General features: G+C 38.0%; 1 protein-coding gene across 6 annotated transcripts in view; it reads left to right on the top strand.

Annotated features, from left to right (window-relative positions):
- The window catches only part of SLC38A9 (solute carrier family 38 member 9), a 39,257-nt gene that overhangs the window by 9,642 nt on the left and 10,556 nt on the right, over positions 1–19,059 (top strand). For 3 of the 6 annotated variants that reach the window (XM_015848728.2, XM_015848730.2, XM_015848729.2), the window contains exons 3-12: positions 3,764–3,896; positions 4,474–4,595; positions 4,730–4,793; positions 4,908–5,001; positions 5,793–5,963; positions 7,372–7,431; positions 9,351–9,548; positions 11,514–11,621; positions 13,227–13,333; positions 18,894–19,007. In XM_015848728.2, the coding sequence (XP_015704214.1) occupies positions 3,764–3,896; positions 4,474–4,595; positions 4,730–4,793; positions 4,908–5,001; positions 5,793–5,963; positions 7,372–7,431; positions 9,351–9,548; positions 11,514–11,621; positions 13,227–13,333; positions 18,894–19,007 (1,171 nt within the window). Of the gene's footprint in view, positions 1–2,967; positions 3,102–3,763; positions 3,950–4,473; positions 4,596–4,729; positions 4,794–4,907; positions 5,002–5,792; positions 5,964–7,371; positions 7,432–9,350; positions 9,549–11,513; positions 11,622–13,226; positions 13,334–18,893; positions 19,008–19,059 lie in introns of those variants that run through there. The other 3 variants (XM_015848727.2, XM_032441299.1, XM_015848731.2) reach the window with 3 other exon arrangements.

The following is a 19,059-nucleotide window of genomic DNA, read 5'->3' as shown; positions in this document are numbered from 1 at the left end:
ACAGTGATCCTTTAATAATTTGGTCACTCAGTAAAAAGGCAAAAGGAATTTACTGGTTTTTTTCTGTACAATAATCCTTTCAAACTCCCGAAAAAGAAGCTAACAGATGTGGGGTTTGTTGAAGAAATCTGTGTAATAAGCTTCTTGTGGTCTTTTTGGAGGGCAAGAAATAAATTGTGCTATTCCTATTATTCAGTTATGAAAAGTTATTAAGACAATAACGTGGATCTAAAACACATTCAAATGGTATAAAAAAATTACATTGTAAGGGCTTAGTTCTCCAAAAACTACCTTTTAACCAGGTGTCCAGAAGCAGTTGTTTGCTATTTAAAAATATTTCAGTCAAAAAGTAAGGTAGGTATTTGCTGTACTGCTCCACTGCTCTGCAAAATATAGTGCATTTCTGAAAATATCCAGAAATGAGATGTCACCTTACAGGTGCTAGCAGCTGTGAGATTATGTGTAGTTTGTGAAACAAAATTACTTATTCTGTTCTTTCCCCAACCTTCCAAATCCAACATTTGAGGTTTACACAGCATTATACTTGGAAACACCTCTAATAATGAGCATCTCTTTTCATTTCCTTTGCTACCCAATTTCATAAAGTGAGGAAGTTTGGACAAGATCCCTCTCCTCTCTTTTCATAGACAGGCATTAGATTTTCATTAACTGTATTCTTTGTGAGAGAAATAAGTCGTAGATGAGCATAATTACAGGTTTGTGGGGAATGGTTTCTGAAGTGCATGTGCAGGGGCTAATGTGTGGGAGGTATGGACCTCCTGCCATGGGATCCTGCATGTAGTCTCTACTCACTCTATTGTGGAAAACAGCTGTGTTTTGCTGGTGTGTTTGTCCTGCTAAAAAGAACACTGTTTTTCATGCTGGTAATTGAAATACAAGACGTAACTGTGTTTGTTGGTGTGGATATAACACATTTGTGGATACTGTCATCTATCTCAGTGCATAGTAATTGTCTGTACTGTTCTGCATGAATATTCACAGTCTTTAGTCATGTAACTTCTCCCCTTCCTGCGGTTCACATTGTCCTGCATCCTTTTCATATTCATTTTGCCACAAGTGATATGGTGAGGTTGCTTACATAAATCAGGAAGTTTTCTATGGATCTGTTGCAGCTGCAGATGCTTGTATGTACTTGGTGCTTGGCTACTATGCTTAAGGTCCCTAAGAAAGTGTTTGCCAAAATGCAGCCCAAAATGACTCCTACTTTGGGCTTTGAAGATCTTGAAGTACTCTCTTGAGAGCTTCTTGGACATGCCTGATTTTGCCCTGCAGCCAGTCTTTGATCTGACAAGGGGCTGGGTAATGGCCTTGATCCTAAAGAAGAGGGCTACCTACGCCCAAGGAGATCAAAGAGGAAGATTATATCCCAGTCTGCCCACCTAACTTGCAAATGTTTTCAGGGAGACTTGTAGCAACTGTAGAACTGACAAGGGATCAGTCTGTCTTATCACAGTCACTTGCTCAATACTGGAGTTCCATACACTGGTATTCTGAGGGGGAAAAAACATCAATTACTACTTTAGATCATTATCAGTCTCAACAGATGTACACCAGAAGGGAATGGCAAGGGAAATCACCCAAGTACTGTCTGCATTAAACATGTACTCCTCCAGGCAGAAAGCAAACACAATATTTCCTTGGAGTTATTTTGTTTGTTTGTTTCCAGCAACCATATATTTGATTCTAAATCATTCTATTCTGTTTTATAGTATAGTGTTATATTGCTTATTCAATCCAGTCTATGCTCAAAATCCTGGAGAAAATGAAATTTCTTTGTTTAAAGAATTCCCTACTTACTAAAAGATACATTTCTGCTGTACATCACTTTTTTTTTTTTCTTAATACTCACTTGATCAAAAACCACCACTACGGCTTTCCCCATAAAATAGGATGTTGTATTCATGTGTGCTGTTGTTTTGCCTTTAAGATAATCATTGGCTTTAACTTCAGTTGCCTGGAAAATAATCTACCAGTGTATCCCAGTCTGGAATAATTCCCTTTGTTGGCCATGTCAGCAGTTGTTGAACACTGTGCTGAAAGAAGTCTTTGCTGTAGATATGTCTGCTTTAAAGCAGAATGTGGACTTTGTCTCAGTGTAACTTACTTCATACCAACAAAGGAAGATTTAGGGGATGTATTAATAACATTAACTTGACATGGGGATAGAGTAGTCCTCATGAAGCTCTTAGCTCTATGCAGCAGCCGTATAATTTGCAAAGCATGCTTTCAGTTATATTTTGTGTTTTAGTAATAATAAAAAAAAAAAAAAAAAAGTTCATTTGAGGAGGCATTCAAAAATACTACGTTTCCTTTTTTCAGTGCATCAAACTTTATTTTACAGCTCTTCTAATGAAATATTTTTCATTGTGGTGTATGTGAAATGGTTTAGCAAGTGTAAGCAATTCTTTCTGTAGTGAAGGAAGATATAAGTAACGATCTCTTAAGATGAAGGAAAGAATGATTAACTTGGAAAGAAGTGATAGTTTTCTCTGATTGTTTAGATGTTTCTCTACTGGTTTATATATTTCCTACAAATATTCATAACTGCTGTGCCTGTTTAGCATTCGGGAATGAGGCCATGCTATAACTCAAAGACTTAGCAGAATCTCTTCAAAGGTATCACAGCTGCCTTCACTGCAATATTCCTTTTCTTTCCTCCAGATAAAAGGGAAGCAAATGCTTAATGACTCACATGAGATAAGAGTGAAACCTTTGTTTCTGAGAGCTGTGGCAGGAGGGGTTTCCTTTCTTTGTAGGTGTGAACCACAAAGGTGTACTGAGAATGCCATTCAAATAGACCGTGGTTGTATTACAGTAAAAATGGCATGGATTTATTGCTGATTTAGTTGTTGGCCTTAAACATGTCAAAATCTCTGCTAGAGATTTGTATTGTAGCATCAGGAGCGGGAAAAACTACAGCTGTCACTCTGCTTGCTCCATGTGTAGGTACACATAGAGAAAACTTTGGTGGGGGTGGCTGCATTCTTCTGCAGTGGCCGTGACCATACCTGCAGTATCTGTATTACTGGAGAAGAGGGAAAGGGAGGCCACCTTCCTGCTGTATTTCTGTTTTTAAGAGGGTATGTCTGAACTGTGGGGTGTCTGTTATTGGGAATCTTGTTCTATGTAATTAGCCTAAATTTGAAAGGAAATCTGAAGGTGATTCAGAATTGAAAGTGAACATCTACTGTTCAGTGGCAAAATCTAGTCCTGGTTTCTTTGGCTTAAAAGTATCACATTTACTTATTTGGGCTTGGTTCCATCTGCATTAAACACAATTTTATGCAGTGTTTTTGGCTAGATTATTAGTTCCCAGCCATTTTTTTTGACTGGTTCTCATTACCTCTGCTCATTCCTCTTTTCCTCTGCCTTCTTTCTGTTCCTGCCTTACTCACACCTTCTGTTTCTAGCTCTGTTCCTCATTGCTAGTTCTGGCAACACACGTTACAAATGCTAATATGCTTGGCCAAACTCATTAACATTATATTTCTGATGTGATTCATTGCTGAGAGCTAATAAACAGGATATTAGGTCTGAATTTTGATGTTAGGTTGCTGTGCAGAATCTGAGCAATGTAGATTATATGAAGATTTGATGGTTTCACTCACAGCACTTTTTTTTGTCAGTGAATGACAGATGTGGCTTGAGTGATTCTAAGCTGTTCTCTGAATTATGTTACCTCTTATGGTACAGGATTGCTAAACATTTTCCTTTCTTTTCATTTTTCATTCCCCTCCTTTAGACCATTTCATGTGGAGCCTACAAACATAGTCAGCGCCAATGATGACATGCAAAGAGTCTCTGACGAAGCTTCAGCGATGAATAAGCGGATTCATTACTATAGCAGGCTCACATCTCCTTCAGACAAGGCATTGGTGAGACAAAGACAGGGCCAGATGAACTGAATGTTGGGTCTTCCACAGCCTAGGTATATAAAAGATGTACGAACAATGGTAGGGGGGAAATTAATCTGTAGTTTGGCTTTGAAGTAGATATCTAGTAACTTTATCTAGTAACCTTAACAAAGTTTCCTGTTAGCACAAGTCAAGATCAAATCCTTCTGTCTTTACCATCTAAGAAAAAAATACAGTTTTAATTTTGGAAGAATGGTCCAGGCTGCCTGAATAGGTGTTCTCCTTGCTGTCCTCTGTAAGGAGGATTTAAGCATGGATCAGTTGTGGTGATTGAGCTGTGTCTGTATGATTGAGCTCTGTATGTTACCAGTCTTTTTGAGATAAAAATCTGTTTTTCTACTGCTTAGCTAAGAATCCAAATAACAGTTTTTAATGCCCCCACCCCCAAAAAATGAAAAAATCATGCTCCACCTTCTTTTTTTCTTTTAAAATATACTTTTCCTGGAAAGATTTTGTTTTACAGCAGTTGACTTGCTGAATTTGGGGTAATATTTATTTTGATGCTACTAGTAATTATTCCTTTTTATTCTTTTGCTAGATTGCTCCTGATCACGTACTTCCAGCTCCTGATGAAATCTATGTATATAGTCCATTAGGAACTGCTTTTAAAGTTGACAGTTGCACAGATGGCCATGGTAAAAACTCCAGTATAGTGACAATGTATGTTAAGCACCTTCTCATACAGTAGCCATAAAATGAATTATTTTTTAATGTTTCATATTTTATCTAAGAAAGTAGTATGGAATAAGAGTCTTTCAAAAACCATTCGCTGACTTTTTAACTTTTCTTCCTAGATTTATGATATGGAACACAATGATGGGTACATCTATATTAAGTATCCCATGGGGAATAAAACAGGTAAAAATATGAAAAATATATGCTCCTGAAAATGTTTTTGGCAACATGGCTTGCTCTTCATCTTTCTGCAGTGCTATTGGTACATATTGTATTTTCTTTTTTCCCTCTAAACAGGCAGGATTTACTTCTGGAATCATTCTCATCATACTGATGGGCATTTTGACACTTTATTGCTGTTACAGAGTTGTGAAATCACGGAAAATGATACGTAAGCTTCATAATGCAAATATTTCCACGAAAGTGTGAAATACGGAGTTCTGATAGTTTGTTGTATGCCTATACTACTAAAATGTTTGTATGTAAAAAATGAATTGCTTCCAGTTGGAAAGGAATAAGGTTCTTGTTGTCATTTAGCTGTCTGAGAGCTACAGTTCTGCTGTCTCTGAAATATGCACAACTAAAGGCATTTATGTGCTCTGCAGTCTGTGTTGGATGCAATTTATGTATGCTTGCATCACTGATGGTATATCTGCTTTGTGCGTTCTTTTATTGTTCAAAACTCATATCTCTTGTTCTTTAACACATAAACTACCAACTTACTTGTTCAAGTAAAGCCAGTTAAGTCTTACTGCTCCAGCCTGTGACAGGTTATTTCCAAATACTGCTGAAGACCAGTTCATGGTCAGGTATATTCTGCTGTAACTTCTGCAGAAAGGCTTAGCAGCAAATGCAAGTGTGCATTTTTTTTGGCCCCACTTCCTTAGTGCCAGTGCTTCTGAAGGTACTCGAAGTAACTTCAGGATTGCTGCAGTTCCTCAAGCTAAAGCCTTTAGTTCTTTAGTCTCCCTGTGTGGAACAAGCAACATTAACATCATAACCTGTTTGAAGAAGAGCACTATGAATGTTGTACTTAAAATTTAATAGCAATCTTCTTAGCCCTTGGAAACCCTATGAATTTGTGTAAAAATTCTGAAAAAATCAACTAGTCTTTCTATAATTTAACATTTTGTTTAGATTTCTGTTTTGTTTGTTTGTTTATTTACTTCTAATCTTCTTCAGCTTTAACAGATACGTCAAACTGGGAATTTCCAGATGTTTGCAAGTATTATTTTGGATCTTTTGGTCAGTGGTCAAGCCTCTTATTTTCTATGGTATCTCTTGTTGGAGCCATGGTTGTTTATTGGGTACTTATGTCCAACTTTCTGTTCAACACAGGAAAGTTTATATACAGTAAGTATTAATCTTTAGTTAATTTAAACAGCCATCTTGCGTAAAGATCATGAATTTGGTATATACTCAGAAAGGATTGTCCCATTTATTAATCTTGATTTTGTTACTTTCTGTGAAAAGTCAAGTGAGAATAAGTAAGTGTGGATTTATGGGCATAGTCACTTACATGTTTTCAAAGCCAGTTTCTCAATATGTGTTTTTAATGAATGACAAAGTACCAGCTGTCTGACTTGCAAGTGAGTACAGGCTTCTTGGTGTAGTTTCAAAAATGTGCTTTCGTTGTTGGGCTTTAAAAAAAAAAAATCCAAACTCAATCCTGACTTGTTTCTTTCCAGTTTATATGTTCACCCCCTCCTTGTTTGTGCTGATGAAACTATTCAAAATGATCCAGGTTACTGAAAAAGATCTCCACATAGGAATCACAGAATCATAGAATTGCGCAGGTTGGGAAAGATGTTAAACAACATCGAGTCCAACCACAACCTAACCATTCTACCCTAGCAGCCTTCTGCTAAATCATGCCCATGATCATCACATCCAAATGGTGTTCAAACACATCCAGGGATGGTGACTAAATCACCTACATGGGGAACCTATTCCAGTGCTTAACTACCCTTTCTGTAAAGAAGATTTCCTGATATCTAACCTAAACTTAACCCTGGCACAACTTGAGGCCATCTCCCCTTGTCCTGTCACCTGTCACCAGTGAGAAGAGACTTGCCCCGCTCTCACTGTAAGCACCTTTCAGATACTGGAAGAGAGCAATAAGGTCTCCCCTCAGCCTCCTCTTCCCCAGACTAAACAGCCCCAGTTCCTTCAGTCTCTGCAGGAATTATAAGGAATTATGAAATAAAATATTATGAGAGATGACACTGAGACTTAAACTATTTTCCTGACATGACCTTATTTAAAGAACAAAATGGAAAAATAAATAAAAACACAAAACCCATCCTTCTGGCGTTGAAAAGGGATTAGAAAAAATGAGTAGGGAAAGCTTTTTCTATATAATATTGTATGGATTAGGGTTATGGTTGAGTACACCTTTTATTTGTTGTTTTTTTTCTCCCCCGTCCCAAAAGAGAATTTTTGAGATGTGTCTCCTCATTAATCTACTATGCAACACTGCAGACTAGGATCTGTGACAGGTGGAAGTGTGCTGGGGGAATAGGAATGAGCAGCTGAAAGGGTGTGCTTGGGTACTTCATAGATGGAGGGGGCTGCTGAGAACAAAGTGGTGCAGTGGTCCTTGCAATACCCATCTGAGGTTGGTGAGGAGCGCTAATTGCATATTGCAGCTCTGATGTTATTTTTTCTAAATGTTTCTTTAACATTTTTGTTAAGTGAGCAGATAAAAGCCTAATAGAAGGATCAGAACATTGTTAATACGGTTTTATTTTTTTCTTTTCAGACTTTGTTCATGATATCAATGTAACAGATATTGTTCCAGGAACTAATGGAAGTAACAAAGGTAAGAAGCACTTACTAGTTTGGAAAGAAGGGAAGTTCAAGGCAGTTTTCATGCATAGATTTTAACACGTTTCAATTATAAAATGTATAAACTAAGTTCTGACTGTGTTTCTAGAAAGCTAATGTTTTCTGTCTGGTGCTTCTTCTACAGTTAACCACACTTGGAAAGATTAATGATTTAAAATGAAACGGTGGGGGAGGAGCAGAGCAAGGCTTGAGAAACAAATTACAAGTTAGTGTATACCCATCTAGGTACTCCTAAAAGCCACGAATGTTGGATCACTTAACAGTTGTGTGATGAGGAATTTCCTTAAGGAAACTTAACTTCTGCACCCTGAAACTGAGGCACAGCAAGTGTGTTTTCTGTTGGAAATTCTTGGCTTGGGCATCCTTGCTCCTCAGTAACTCTGCAGGATTTATTTAATGTTGTATTTATGTAATGCTTTATTTAATAGTGTAGTTCTATTTTATGAAGCAGAAAGTTTTCTTTATTCTAAGCTCTTACAGGGGTGGGGAAACACTTCAGAACCAGCCATGCAGCTGTGTCACACCAGCTGTAGTAGTGTTTCTGGAGAGCAGCTATTTGGAGTCAGGCAAGGGAATTAAGAAATGAATCTGAAAACCAGTTGATTTGCATTTGAGCTAGCTCTTAACTCTGTTTCTCCATAAGTCCTTATCAGCAAGGATTTAGAATCTGCTGCTGTGTTTTCTCTTGTGGTCTCTCCTGCTCCTCCTGTTTCATCCCATTCTCTGGCAGCAGCAGATGTAACTTAAAGACAAAGTTAGCAAAAAACATATTCCACTATTCCACAGCATCCTCCACTTACTGGAAGATTCATTGTAGGGTCTGCACAGAACTAAGCACTGCTGGATAGTCAGATGTCTCTTGGCATGGTATGTGGTGATAGCAAGGAGATCACAGAAAACAAATGCACTTTTTGAGGTCTGTGAAGCAATCCTCTTATAAGTAATGAAATGAAAGTAGGAATACTGGAAGCAACATAAGGGTCTCAAAAAACTTGATAGAACACTTCATACACTTCTGCCTTTGTAACAAAATATTCATGAAGGCAGTGTAGGAGACAGGCTATAAAGTACCGTGGGATGCCAAGGCTGGAAAGGAGAAATAATGAGAACTGTAAGACAGGTTTGTATTTCAACATGTAACTTTTTAGACATGCATTAGAAAGAAATATTAACCAGAAGTGAAGAGGTATATTTCCACCACAGGATCTTTTATGCTTGGTTGGTTTTGTTCCAGTCACTTGTTGAGGTGCTGTTCAGGTGTTACCGTGTAACAGGAATTTGACATTCTCTTTTCACAGAATTATGGGTATATTTCTTATATTGCTTCTGTTGTCTGGAAGTGACATACTTGCAACCTGATGTTGCACCAAGATGAGAGTCTGTTTGCTTTGGTACGAGAGTTTTAGACCTGTCACTGGTCATCATAGCTTTCTCGTCAAGCTGTTTGTGTGTTCCCAGGCAACGTGCATTAGTGCAGGTTCTTTTGTAGACAGATGTGTTTGCATTTGTTAATATGACATTAAAGGTGCAAGACAGATCACAATGCTAAGGATGAAGTCAAATGTAGAGGTTTGCTGTTCTGGCTGAATTCAGGCAGATGTGTGTAGGCTCAGGATATGGCTGCAGTCACCCCGGAGACTGTGCCAAAACTCAGGCTGCAAACAAGTGAGTGTCTCTGTTGTGCTCAGCATATAGTACAAGGTGCATAGCAGGGAAACTGTAGCATTGAAGTGCTGATAACAAACAGAAAGTAAGACCTGAGCTGCTTAACGTTGCTTTTGGTTCTTCTTCCTAGATGTAAAGCATGATCCAGAAATTATGGGATCTTAGCAATGAAAATTATGTGCAAGTGAAATTCTTTTCATCTAGGTATATTTTTATTTTCCTTTCCAGTCATTTGTCCAAATGCTGCTACTGGGCACCCGCCACAGAACCAGAGTGTGATGTTCTCTTCTGGCAACAGTACAGGTTTTCAGCTCTTCGAAGAGTGGTGGAGCAAGTCACAAACAGTACCATTTTACTTGGTTGCTGTTCTTCTGCCCCTCCTAAATCTGAAGTCTCCATCCTTCTTTGCGAAATTTAATGTCCTGGGTAGGTAACAAGTACTACTAAAGAATTGATTTATTGTGGTTGAAGGATATAGAAAACACTGAAAGCTACTCCAGTGAGTAGTTTGGCAGCAGTATCATATCTTGGGCATTTCATAGGTTAGTTTGTTAATCACCTGCAGACTTTCCGCTCTGCTTTGCTTGAGCCTTGTGGTTAGTAGGAAATAATTCTTTTTTCCTTTGCTCCCTTGATAATCCTGTATAAGTTCAGTTGTATTTGCAATGGATTTTCCCAAACTGTGGTACACACTGCAGTGCAGTGTTTGATATGTACTACTTTGGCCCAACCCTTATCTGGTATTTCAACAGGCAGTTATTTCCAAAGAGTGATTACTACAAACCTGAAGTAATTTGACACTAATCAATGTATTAATTCACAGTCACTCCTTGTAACCTGCTGCCATGCTTTGCTTCAGCTCAGCTTCTGGCATGTTCTGTACTACAAAGACAAAAACTGTGACTTCTCCTTGCTTTTGTGCATTGAGATAGAAGAACAGAGCAGTTGGGAATGGTAGAGTAGATAAAGTGTGTTAGTGATAGTGTGGGCAGTTACTTTTCTTGATGTTGGAAGGCATTGCGTTGGAGCCCATGCTGAAGAGAAGGGAGAAAAGAAACAAGAGGAAAACACAGAACTATGTGAAAAAATGGAATTGTATTGTAAAGAACATAACAGGCAGGGAACCGAGGACCTTATTTAGCCAGTGTGACAGTGAATTAGAGCTTGTAGCTGCTATTGCTGGTCTAATAAATGGAGATACAATATAGAAAATTGAGTAGGTAATAGAGGTTCTTTCTGAGAAGTAGGAGGTTTATATACAATATCAAGTTGAGGGTTAAGAATGAATTTTCTCGTAATTCCAATTGACTATTATTTAATGCAGGTGTTCAAAGATGCTTTAGCTTCTGTAAATCTTGTAAGTTTTTCAGGCAGGAATTGGAAAAGCTATTTTTCATATGCTAAAATGAATCTTGGTAGAAAACTCTTGCTAATCTTCATGCTTATGGAAACCTGAATTGAGAGGAAACTACAGAGAGTTTTAACTGTTAAGTAGATCCTAAAGAACAGAACCTTTTATCTTCTTAGTCTTTGACTGTATTTTTGGAACTTATCTTGTAGCGTTGGCAATAATACAGTATTATTGACCTGGAGATTGCATCAAAATAGCCTTAATTACTGGTGCAGTGTTTCCTTAAATTTTTGAGTAGTTATTATTCTTCTTCCCCTCTCTTCTAAGTGACAGAAGCCATGTTCATACTCTGTCTCACAGGCAGACACAGCAAGGCATTTGTGTAAACTTTAATTTTATTCATAATCCTTTAGAGTGCAGATTTTTGCTGAATGACTTTGGACCAATGAGTCGGAGTTCAAATCCTGCATTATCACCAAAGGTTATTCTCCAAGGTTATGATCATGACATTTTTTAAAGCAGTAGTTATCAGACATTGTTATCAAACTTTTATCTCCCAGTATAAAGTTGACAACTGTAGTAAGCATTAATTCATCTCTCACTGGGCTATTCAGTCAAGGACTGAATGAATGGACATTGAGATAGCTGTGCTGTCTGTGGCCAGCTATGTCTCAAGTCAGATTAGAATCCTGATAGTTGAATCTAGGATCCATTTGTAATCATCTGGAGCTTTCCCTACCTAGCCAGCATGAGGGACTGCTGGTTCACCGTGACTAGTGCAGCATATGGAGAATGTTGAACGTGCTTAATGTGTGCATTCAGTGCAAGTGCATTGCTCTTTCTCTCTGACATATTTTAAAAAAATAAAAAATAAAAATAAAAAAAGAAAGAAACAAAAAGAAAATTTAAAACTATTCTGTGTTTTTAAGAGTGAGTATCACCTGAAAATTTCAGCTACTGGTAACTGGTTGGATGGATCAAAGAAAAGCAAAGCAAAAATACTTTCTATTGCCTCTTGCTATTTGTTTGGTCTTTTGTAGGTTCGGTTTCAGTTATCTACTTAGTTCTCTTGGTTACTGTAAAGGCTGCTCACCTGGGAATCCACTTAGAATTCAACTGGTTTACAGAGAATGAATTTTTTGTACCAGGTAAGATAGTTAAGAATGTAATGAAATATGTATGAAGGGCTTAAGACTTTCTAAAACAATTTATGTCTTGTTCACCTCTTAACACCTTTGTGAGGTAAGCAGAGTAAGGAAGTGATGTCTAAAATTGCATCTAGAGGTTGAGGAGTCTTCACTTTCAAACAGCTGTTATCTTTCTGGTATCTTTTTTTCATTTCTTGAATGTTGTTTTGCTTTCCCCTGCTCTCACCAGGACATTATAAATCACTCTGTGAAATGTTATGTCTGTATGAACAATCCTACTGAACAAAGAGAATAGTCTATAGAGATCAATTTCTTGGATTAGGAGACTTCAAAAGAGAGATGGGTGCCAGTTCTTAAGCTGTTTTTTCCTGCTCTTTACAGGAGTTATGTCTTCTAATATTATCATAGAATCATGGGATGATTGGGAGGGCCTTTAAAGACCATCCAGTTCCAACTCTGCTGTCACAGGCAGTGTTGCCACTCACTAGATCAGATTGTCCTATATTGAATTGAATTGGTCCCTCTGATAAATAGCATTACATTTGTAAGAACTGGTGTACCCAGCAAGTTGTTGTAGTGATGGGGAAAACAATGGTGAGAGAAATTCTGAATCTGATTGTTCAGTTTTTACTATGGACATTAAAGTACTGGATGGAAAATAAGCCCAAAACCTGCACTCTGAATCTATTGGTAGCATGTCATGCTTGTTAGGTACTGAAAATACAGTGAATCCAGCCATATGGAAGGTATATTATGTCAACCTTGTTGTGCCCTTTTTGTTAATTTCTTGAAGTGTTTTTAACTTGCTCACCTCATAGCAGTTTAGAGAAAGCTGATGTAGATATTCTTATATAGAGCTCTGCATGTTCTGTTTTTGAGCATCTGATGAGTGTTTTGCTATATTGCTGGATGTTTTCCAGAAGCTGAGCTAGCTCTGGGATCTCCAATTCCTGTAACTCTCTCAAGTGTATACATATCCTTTTGTAATATCAACAAAGATGGTGCTTTAATCATGTCATGGCATTGATAAATTCTGGAGGCTAAAGAGTGAAAAAAAAAAGGCACCATAGATGCTACAAGGGGTTAGAGAAGGGGCCCATACCCTGATTTTGAAGTAGCGTATCTAACATTTGCATATGGCAGTTTTCTTACGGAAGCATAACCAGCTTGCTAATCTTCATCATTTTCAAAACTGAGGTAACTCACAGAGCATACAGTAGCTTTCCTCTCATTTCCATTTCTGGAGACCAGAACATTTATAGCTGCTGTGGAACCAATTCCTGCCTCAAAAATGCTCTGCAGTCACACTGTTGAGAAGCAGGAAGGCTTGTATGTTTAACCTAAATTAACCTGGTAGACTTTAGTGGCTGGGGTCATGCAAGAAACTTTCCTGGAGGCTGTGTAATGTAGTAACTGCCATCTTCATGCGTTTTGTACTTCCTAATTAAATATTTGTGCTGGCTACGGTTAAGGACAGATTGTCCCTTTTCAACATGATCATTCTTGCTTTTGTGAGTAGACTCTACCATATAATATGTCACCTGCATATTGACACTGTTTGTTTCACAGAAGCAAGTTACTAACACTTTTTCTCCCCTTCTTTAGAATTTAGAGTTCTGTTCCCTCAGCTCACAGGGGTTCTAACACTTGCCTTCTTCATCCACAATTGTGTCATCACTCTTCTTCAAAATAACAAAAATCAAGAAAACAACGTAAGTAATTCCACAAGGCTTTGCTGATTTGTAACTAAATTACCATGCAACTGTTATTTTTTCCAGTCTGTTTCTCTTGAAATTGATCCAGAGACTGTAATAGCTTCAGAATATGTAAATTGGTTTTGTGATCTGATAAGAAACCAGTTATACATCCTGGCTACCAATGAGTAACAGATGAACAACAAATTTATTCAGATGAAACTCCTGAGGAATATCGCAGGATTATATGTGGTCAGGCTGGTGTTAAGTGACCAAATTACATGGAAGAGGCAGAAAAACTGGCAAGGATGCTGTAGAAAAGTAGAGGATTTTACAATAAAAAAGAGGAGAATCTCAAGCACGGAACTGATTCTAGTGGAGGCCTGAACAATAATGTTGAGTAGTTAATGTCTCTTCTGAGAGTTGCTTCAGTGGCTTTTGTGTTAAGGTTTGTAGAGAAACCTGACCCTGTTTAGCAAATCCTCAAAGCTGGGAGCTTCTGTAATACATAGTCTTTGGGCTGGTCTTTTAACCATTGTTGTGTACTGCTCATCCATACGAAACTGCATTCTTTCTTCACATCTTCTTGTCTTAAAAATTGAGTAAGCATGGTACAGTGTTGAGAGTTTCAGATACATTTGTTTGATTTCTTTTTCTCACTTGTGTTCTGCAGTTCCTATCTAGTTTCATTAAAATCTTAGCCAGAAAGTTAGCTACAATAACATAAAAATATTTTTAATTATTAAATGTGTCAAAAACTAGTATGTCTGATTTGATTATGCAGGTGAAGTGCAAGTTATGTACCACTGCATTGAGATGAAATGACTCTTTGCTTTGATAGATCTTTATAGTTAGATTTTTTTTGTCCCTGTGAGCCAAGATGTTGATACCCCTATGAAAAGGAGTCCTGAATTCTCTAGGAAGGCTTTTTTTTTATTTTACAGGCATTTCTGATAAATCTAACAGCTAAAGAGTAGGTTAGCAGTGCTCTGGATAAAGAAAATAGGTAAATTATTCTCAATGAGTTGTTAGAAAATCTTACAGTACACAAGAGGGCAATGTTACATTTCTCTTAACTATGGATTTCACATTCTAATGGCACTGTCATTTCTGCAGTCAGCTTTGTAGGTAGCGAAGGTCTGCTGCCTCTTTGCTGCTTTAAGACTTTCCCTGTGGCTTTACCTTTCACATTTATATTGGAGGAAGCAGTCAGAGCTGTGAAAAGCAGCCCCTGAAACATTCTCCAGCTTGCTCCTTCTGTGTTAAGGAGGAAGAAACTGCTGTCTGCTTTTGGATCAGGTTGTATGAGCACCCTCCCTAGAATATAAGTTGGATTTTGATCTCAGACACAGCATCTCAGCAATAATCAGTCCTCAACAATAGTCTTGCACCACAGAAGTGTGTTTAAACTGATCAGAAGGAGCACCTTTTCTTATAGCATGAAAGGTTTATAATAGAAAGCCAAATCTGTGTGTTGTTCTCCTAGGAGTTCCATTTAGCTAGGGATTGTTTTCCTTGCTTCTTTCTGTTTGTAACCCTATAAAAGGTTTTCACATAAGTCTGCAAAGTGCTTTGAAAATATTAATGAAGTATTGATGTTGCTATAGAACTGTTTTGTAATTATTTCCCTTCTCTGCTGGAATAAGTTGAAAGTTTATGTGTGTATACAGATCTCAGCCTCTGTGATTGGTCACGGATAGAAGGTAACTTCCTCCTGTATATCCATATCAAGATGCATTCATATGTCAGCATCTCACAGGGATCAAATGGAGACTGCTGCTTAATGAATGGATCCAAGCTCTTTACATGTCACATGATGGGTGTTCTGTGAAAAGGCAAAGAACTTGACAAGCTGCAAAAGTACAACTTGCTGAAACTAGCAGTCATAAGAACTACTTTGGAGAGGTTGAAAAAGAGTAAGAAAAACAATAGCATGCCTTCTATGGAGTCAGAAATCCAGAACAATAGTAGTTTCCATTCTAGTGAAAGGCATGTATCACTGCCCAAAGTTTAAAACACACACAGGAGGAAGATTCCTCCAGCTGCTGTTCCCATACGGTGCTGTGAGTGTGACAGTAGCAGTGAAGTCAAGTATCAGCAGCACGGCCTAGAGAAGCCCTGTGAGCATAGTTTTTCATCTGCAGCTCTGTGTTGAGTAATTCTCCCAGATAAATATTCCCTTCTCCTGTCTCCCACTGTTTCCCTCTTGTGTCAGTACGCTTGTGCAACTGCGCAGGTCTGGAAATTGAGTGCACATAGAACTAACAGACCCAAGAAAGATTACTTGTTGGGTTTCTTTGTTTTTGAATCTGATTCATTTCTCTCATTTGGTTCCCTGAGCAACTTCTCTCAGCAAACCAGATATTTGTACAAGCCCAGTGCAGGAGCTACAGGTATGCTTAGGGGACATGTTCTGTGTGCAAGTGCTGTCTCCTAACAATTGTTTGTGGACATACCTAGGGAAAGGCTGGGAACAGGAGAGTACTTCTTGTCCACATGGTGTCTGTGGAAGGCACAGAGCTGAGGGTTCTGTGTGTTTTCTGCAGTATTGGAACACTTTATTCCTCAGGAACAGAGTGAGCTTCCACTGATAATACTCTACCATCAGTTTTTCTTTCCAGCCATGATTATGCACAGCATTATGGATCTTATTGAAGTACTTTTGTCACCCTCTTATATGTTATCACTTGAACAGGTAAAGTCTGTTTTCAAGCTATAGATCAAAGTCTAGTTAAGGTTTTCCAGAAGCAGCATCTGCCTTTTGAGAAGTGACCAATCTGAAATGCATCAGTCAAAAGCTACTGTTTCTAATATAGTAATCATTAGTACACAATGATTCAGAATTGTCTATCTTAACACTGACTGCAAACTAGCTTTCAGTACAATATTGAAGAAAAAATAAGTTGTTTTCCCCGAGTCCCATGACAGGGAAAACAAGGCCTGAGAGTTCCCTGCTCTTTTCATCTTCAGAGAAGAAATACCTGTGGAGCCACAGAGCCTCCACTGTGCTGGACCCAGCCTGTGCCTGGGTATTCATCCATGGCTTGTAACATAATGTCTTGTACTATCAGAGCTCTCCTTATGTTAGCTTCACATGGTCTATCAGACTTATCCTTCTTTTAGGAAGCCAATTTCTGTGTCTCTTCCATGACTGCTGCCAGCCTTAGCCCCAGTTTTCTCTAAGTCCAGAGACACTTTAACGCATTGTTCTGTGTGTCTTGACCAGAAAAAGTCCTGGTCAGCAATAACTGTAGCTGAAGTATTGCCCAATTTTCACCTCTGCAGCTGCTTGTTATTTCAGGTGTACTCAGGAAGGGCTTGGCAGGTGGCAAGGTGTCAATCCTTACGGACTGTGACCTGCCTGTTATCTGTGATACTTCCCTTCTTCTCTGATCCCCATTTATTTCTTTCTTTCAACCATCTGTTTTACACTTCATTTTTAGATTATAAACTCTAGATGGAAGGATCACTACATTTATGTCCAGGCAGCTTCCACCTGAGTGGGAAAAGAGCTATCAAGATCTTAATATTAAATTTAAAATAGACAAATGCGATTATTGCTCTGTTGTTTAAAAGTAATCCTTTTATCTCTCTCCACTTGTCCTTTAGTTTTATCTGTAATTATGCTGTCTAAACAGTATTTGTAGTCAAGGTCTTCAGAGAGTGAACTGAGGTCTCCTGAATAGTAATCAAAAGGTGTTCTGGTCACATACATGCACATCTGTACGAAGATAACCCTTTTTCCTACTCAGAAGCAGATATTTGCAGTGCAGTTGATGCATATGAGGAAAGATAAAATTTGTTTTTTGATTGCCACTATTACTTCTTCTTGCTTACAGAAATCAAAACCTGCAATGCTGTTAGGGTTGTGATAGCACCTGGAGTCAAGGCTGTATTGTATCATGCACTATAAAACTGCATTATAAAGATTATCACAGGATTTAGTTTTAGTTTATATTAAAGCAAGCACTCTTTAGAAACTCTAGGATAACTAGTTAATTTAATTTAATAATATTAACTAGTTAAGAAACTAGTTAAGAAACTAGTTAATATAATGACGGGTAACAGCACACCTGCTGGTGACCCTTAATCAAATGTAGTCGAGGGAATGAATTTGCAAGTGTTTGTTTTCAGATCACGTGGCCCCACAACTGCAAGTATTTGTCGCAGCAAAAATAATTTGACATTTGTTCATAGAGACTGTATGTAAGCCAAATACAAATAGCAACTGATAGTTACTGCGCTACCTTAATGCGAGGGGAATACACTTAAAATAGCAAATTTAAAGCGACTTTAAACAAATTCTGTCAGATAACATGCCTTTAAGAGGTAGAAGCTACAGAATCATCTTCCAGCTGTGTATATCTGACCAGCAACAGAAAGAGGTTGCAGCTGTCAGGGGGACAAGGACTGTTAGGCATAGTGTGGAGTCTGCATTACCAGTACTGTGTTGTCTGATCGTGAAGATCATTGGCTTCTTCTGAACTGATGACAAAAAAAAAAGCATTGACCTGGCAAAATGAGCATGAGAGCTGGTTTTCTTTGGAACTTTTCTTGACAATTGTAATCAACCATGTGCGTATTTTCACTGGGTGCTGCCTGTATTTGGAAGATGCCTCAAAGGTGTAAGATACACTTCTTTTGTCAAGGAAGTAGTGTGAAGAAACACTCGGAGAAGCATTCCCTTGCAGAGATGTGAGTGAGCTTTGCCTGTGCTCTGTGAACTGGCTGGTTACCATAGAATCCTGGTCTGCAAGCCATATGGCCCTAATAATTTGGTGCTGTGCCTGAGTTAATAAGATTTGCTTCTCAGTCATAAGAAAATAGGGCTATATATTGAAACATTAGTGATAATCCTCTAAGAAGCTGATTATTAGTGGCAGCTGAGCAAATGGTTTGCTGTAAGGTAATGACTGTCTTGTAGCATAGTGTATACTTACACAGAATATCATTCATTAATTAATTAATAAAAAAAAAAAGAAAAAAAGTATTTCTAAAAAAAAAACAACAAAAAACCAAGGAGTTGATAATGACAAAAGTCAGGTACATTGCTATTAAGTCGCTGCACTGTGCACATGAATTCTGTGATTTCATGAAGTACTTGAGAAGATTTGATCCTTGTATTCCAGTGCTCAATTAGGGCATTTACAGGCTTTGTCATTGACAACCATCTCCGCACCCCAAGGCTTTGATACCAACAGGTGAATGTAAGGAAGGAGAGCTTTATGTTTGTGTGTTTTAACAACTAATGGTTTGTGCACCCAGCAATAGCGTGCTGCTTATATTGGAATATCTTTTTCTTGTATACTTTGCATATCTAGATAAATGTGTAATATTTGTCAGTCTCCAGTTTGAATTATCTTGCACTTTTTAGTATGATCCAGGATGAGATTTGAAGTCTGCATTCAGTAATAAGTGATAGTAAAAATAGTAAAAAAAAAAAAAGTAAAATAATAATAAAAACATAAATTATAAAAGCAGCAGCAGCATATGCAATAGAAATCTTCTACTGAGTTTTTTTCTTTTGCCTGTTTCGTTGTGTCAGTGCTGGCCAAAATTAGGTTTTATTTTTCCTTAGGTGAGAGACCTCTCCATTGCTTACTTCCTGGTGGGATTAACATATCTGTATGTTGGAGTGATAATTTTTGCATCTTTTCCTTCTCCGCCACTATCCAAAGAATGTATTGAACAGGTAAGATGTTTTACTGCTCCACACAGTCATCCCTGACCTTTAATTTAGTTAT

The sequence above is a fragment of the Coturnix japonica genome, chromosome Z (genome assembly GCF_001577835.2).
Source record: "Coturnix japonica isolate 7356 chromosome Z, Coturnix japonica 2.1, whole genome shotgun sequence".
NCBI lineage: Eukaryota > Metazoa > Chordata > Aves > Galliformes > Phasianidae > Coturnix > Coturnix japonica.
The sequence above is the reverse complement of the archived record's forward strand: the minus strand, read 5'-3'. Positions and strand labels throughout refer to the sequence as shown.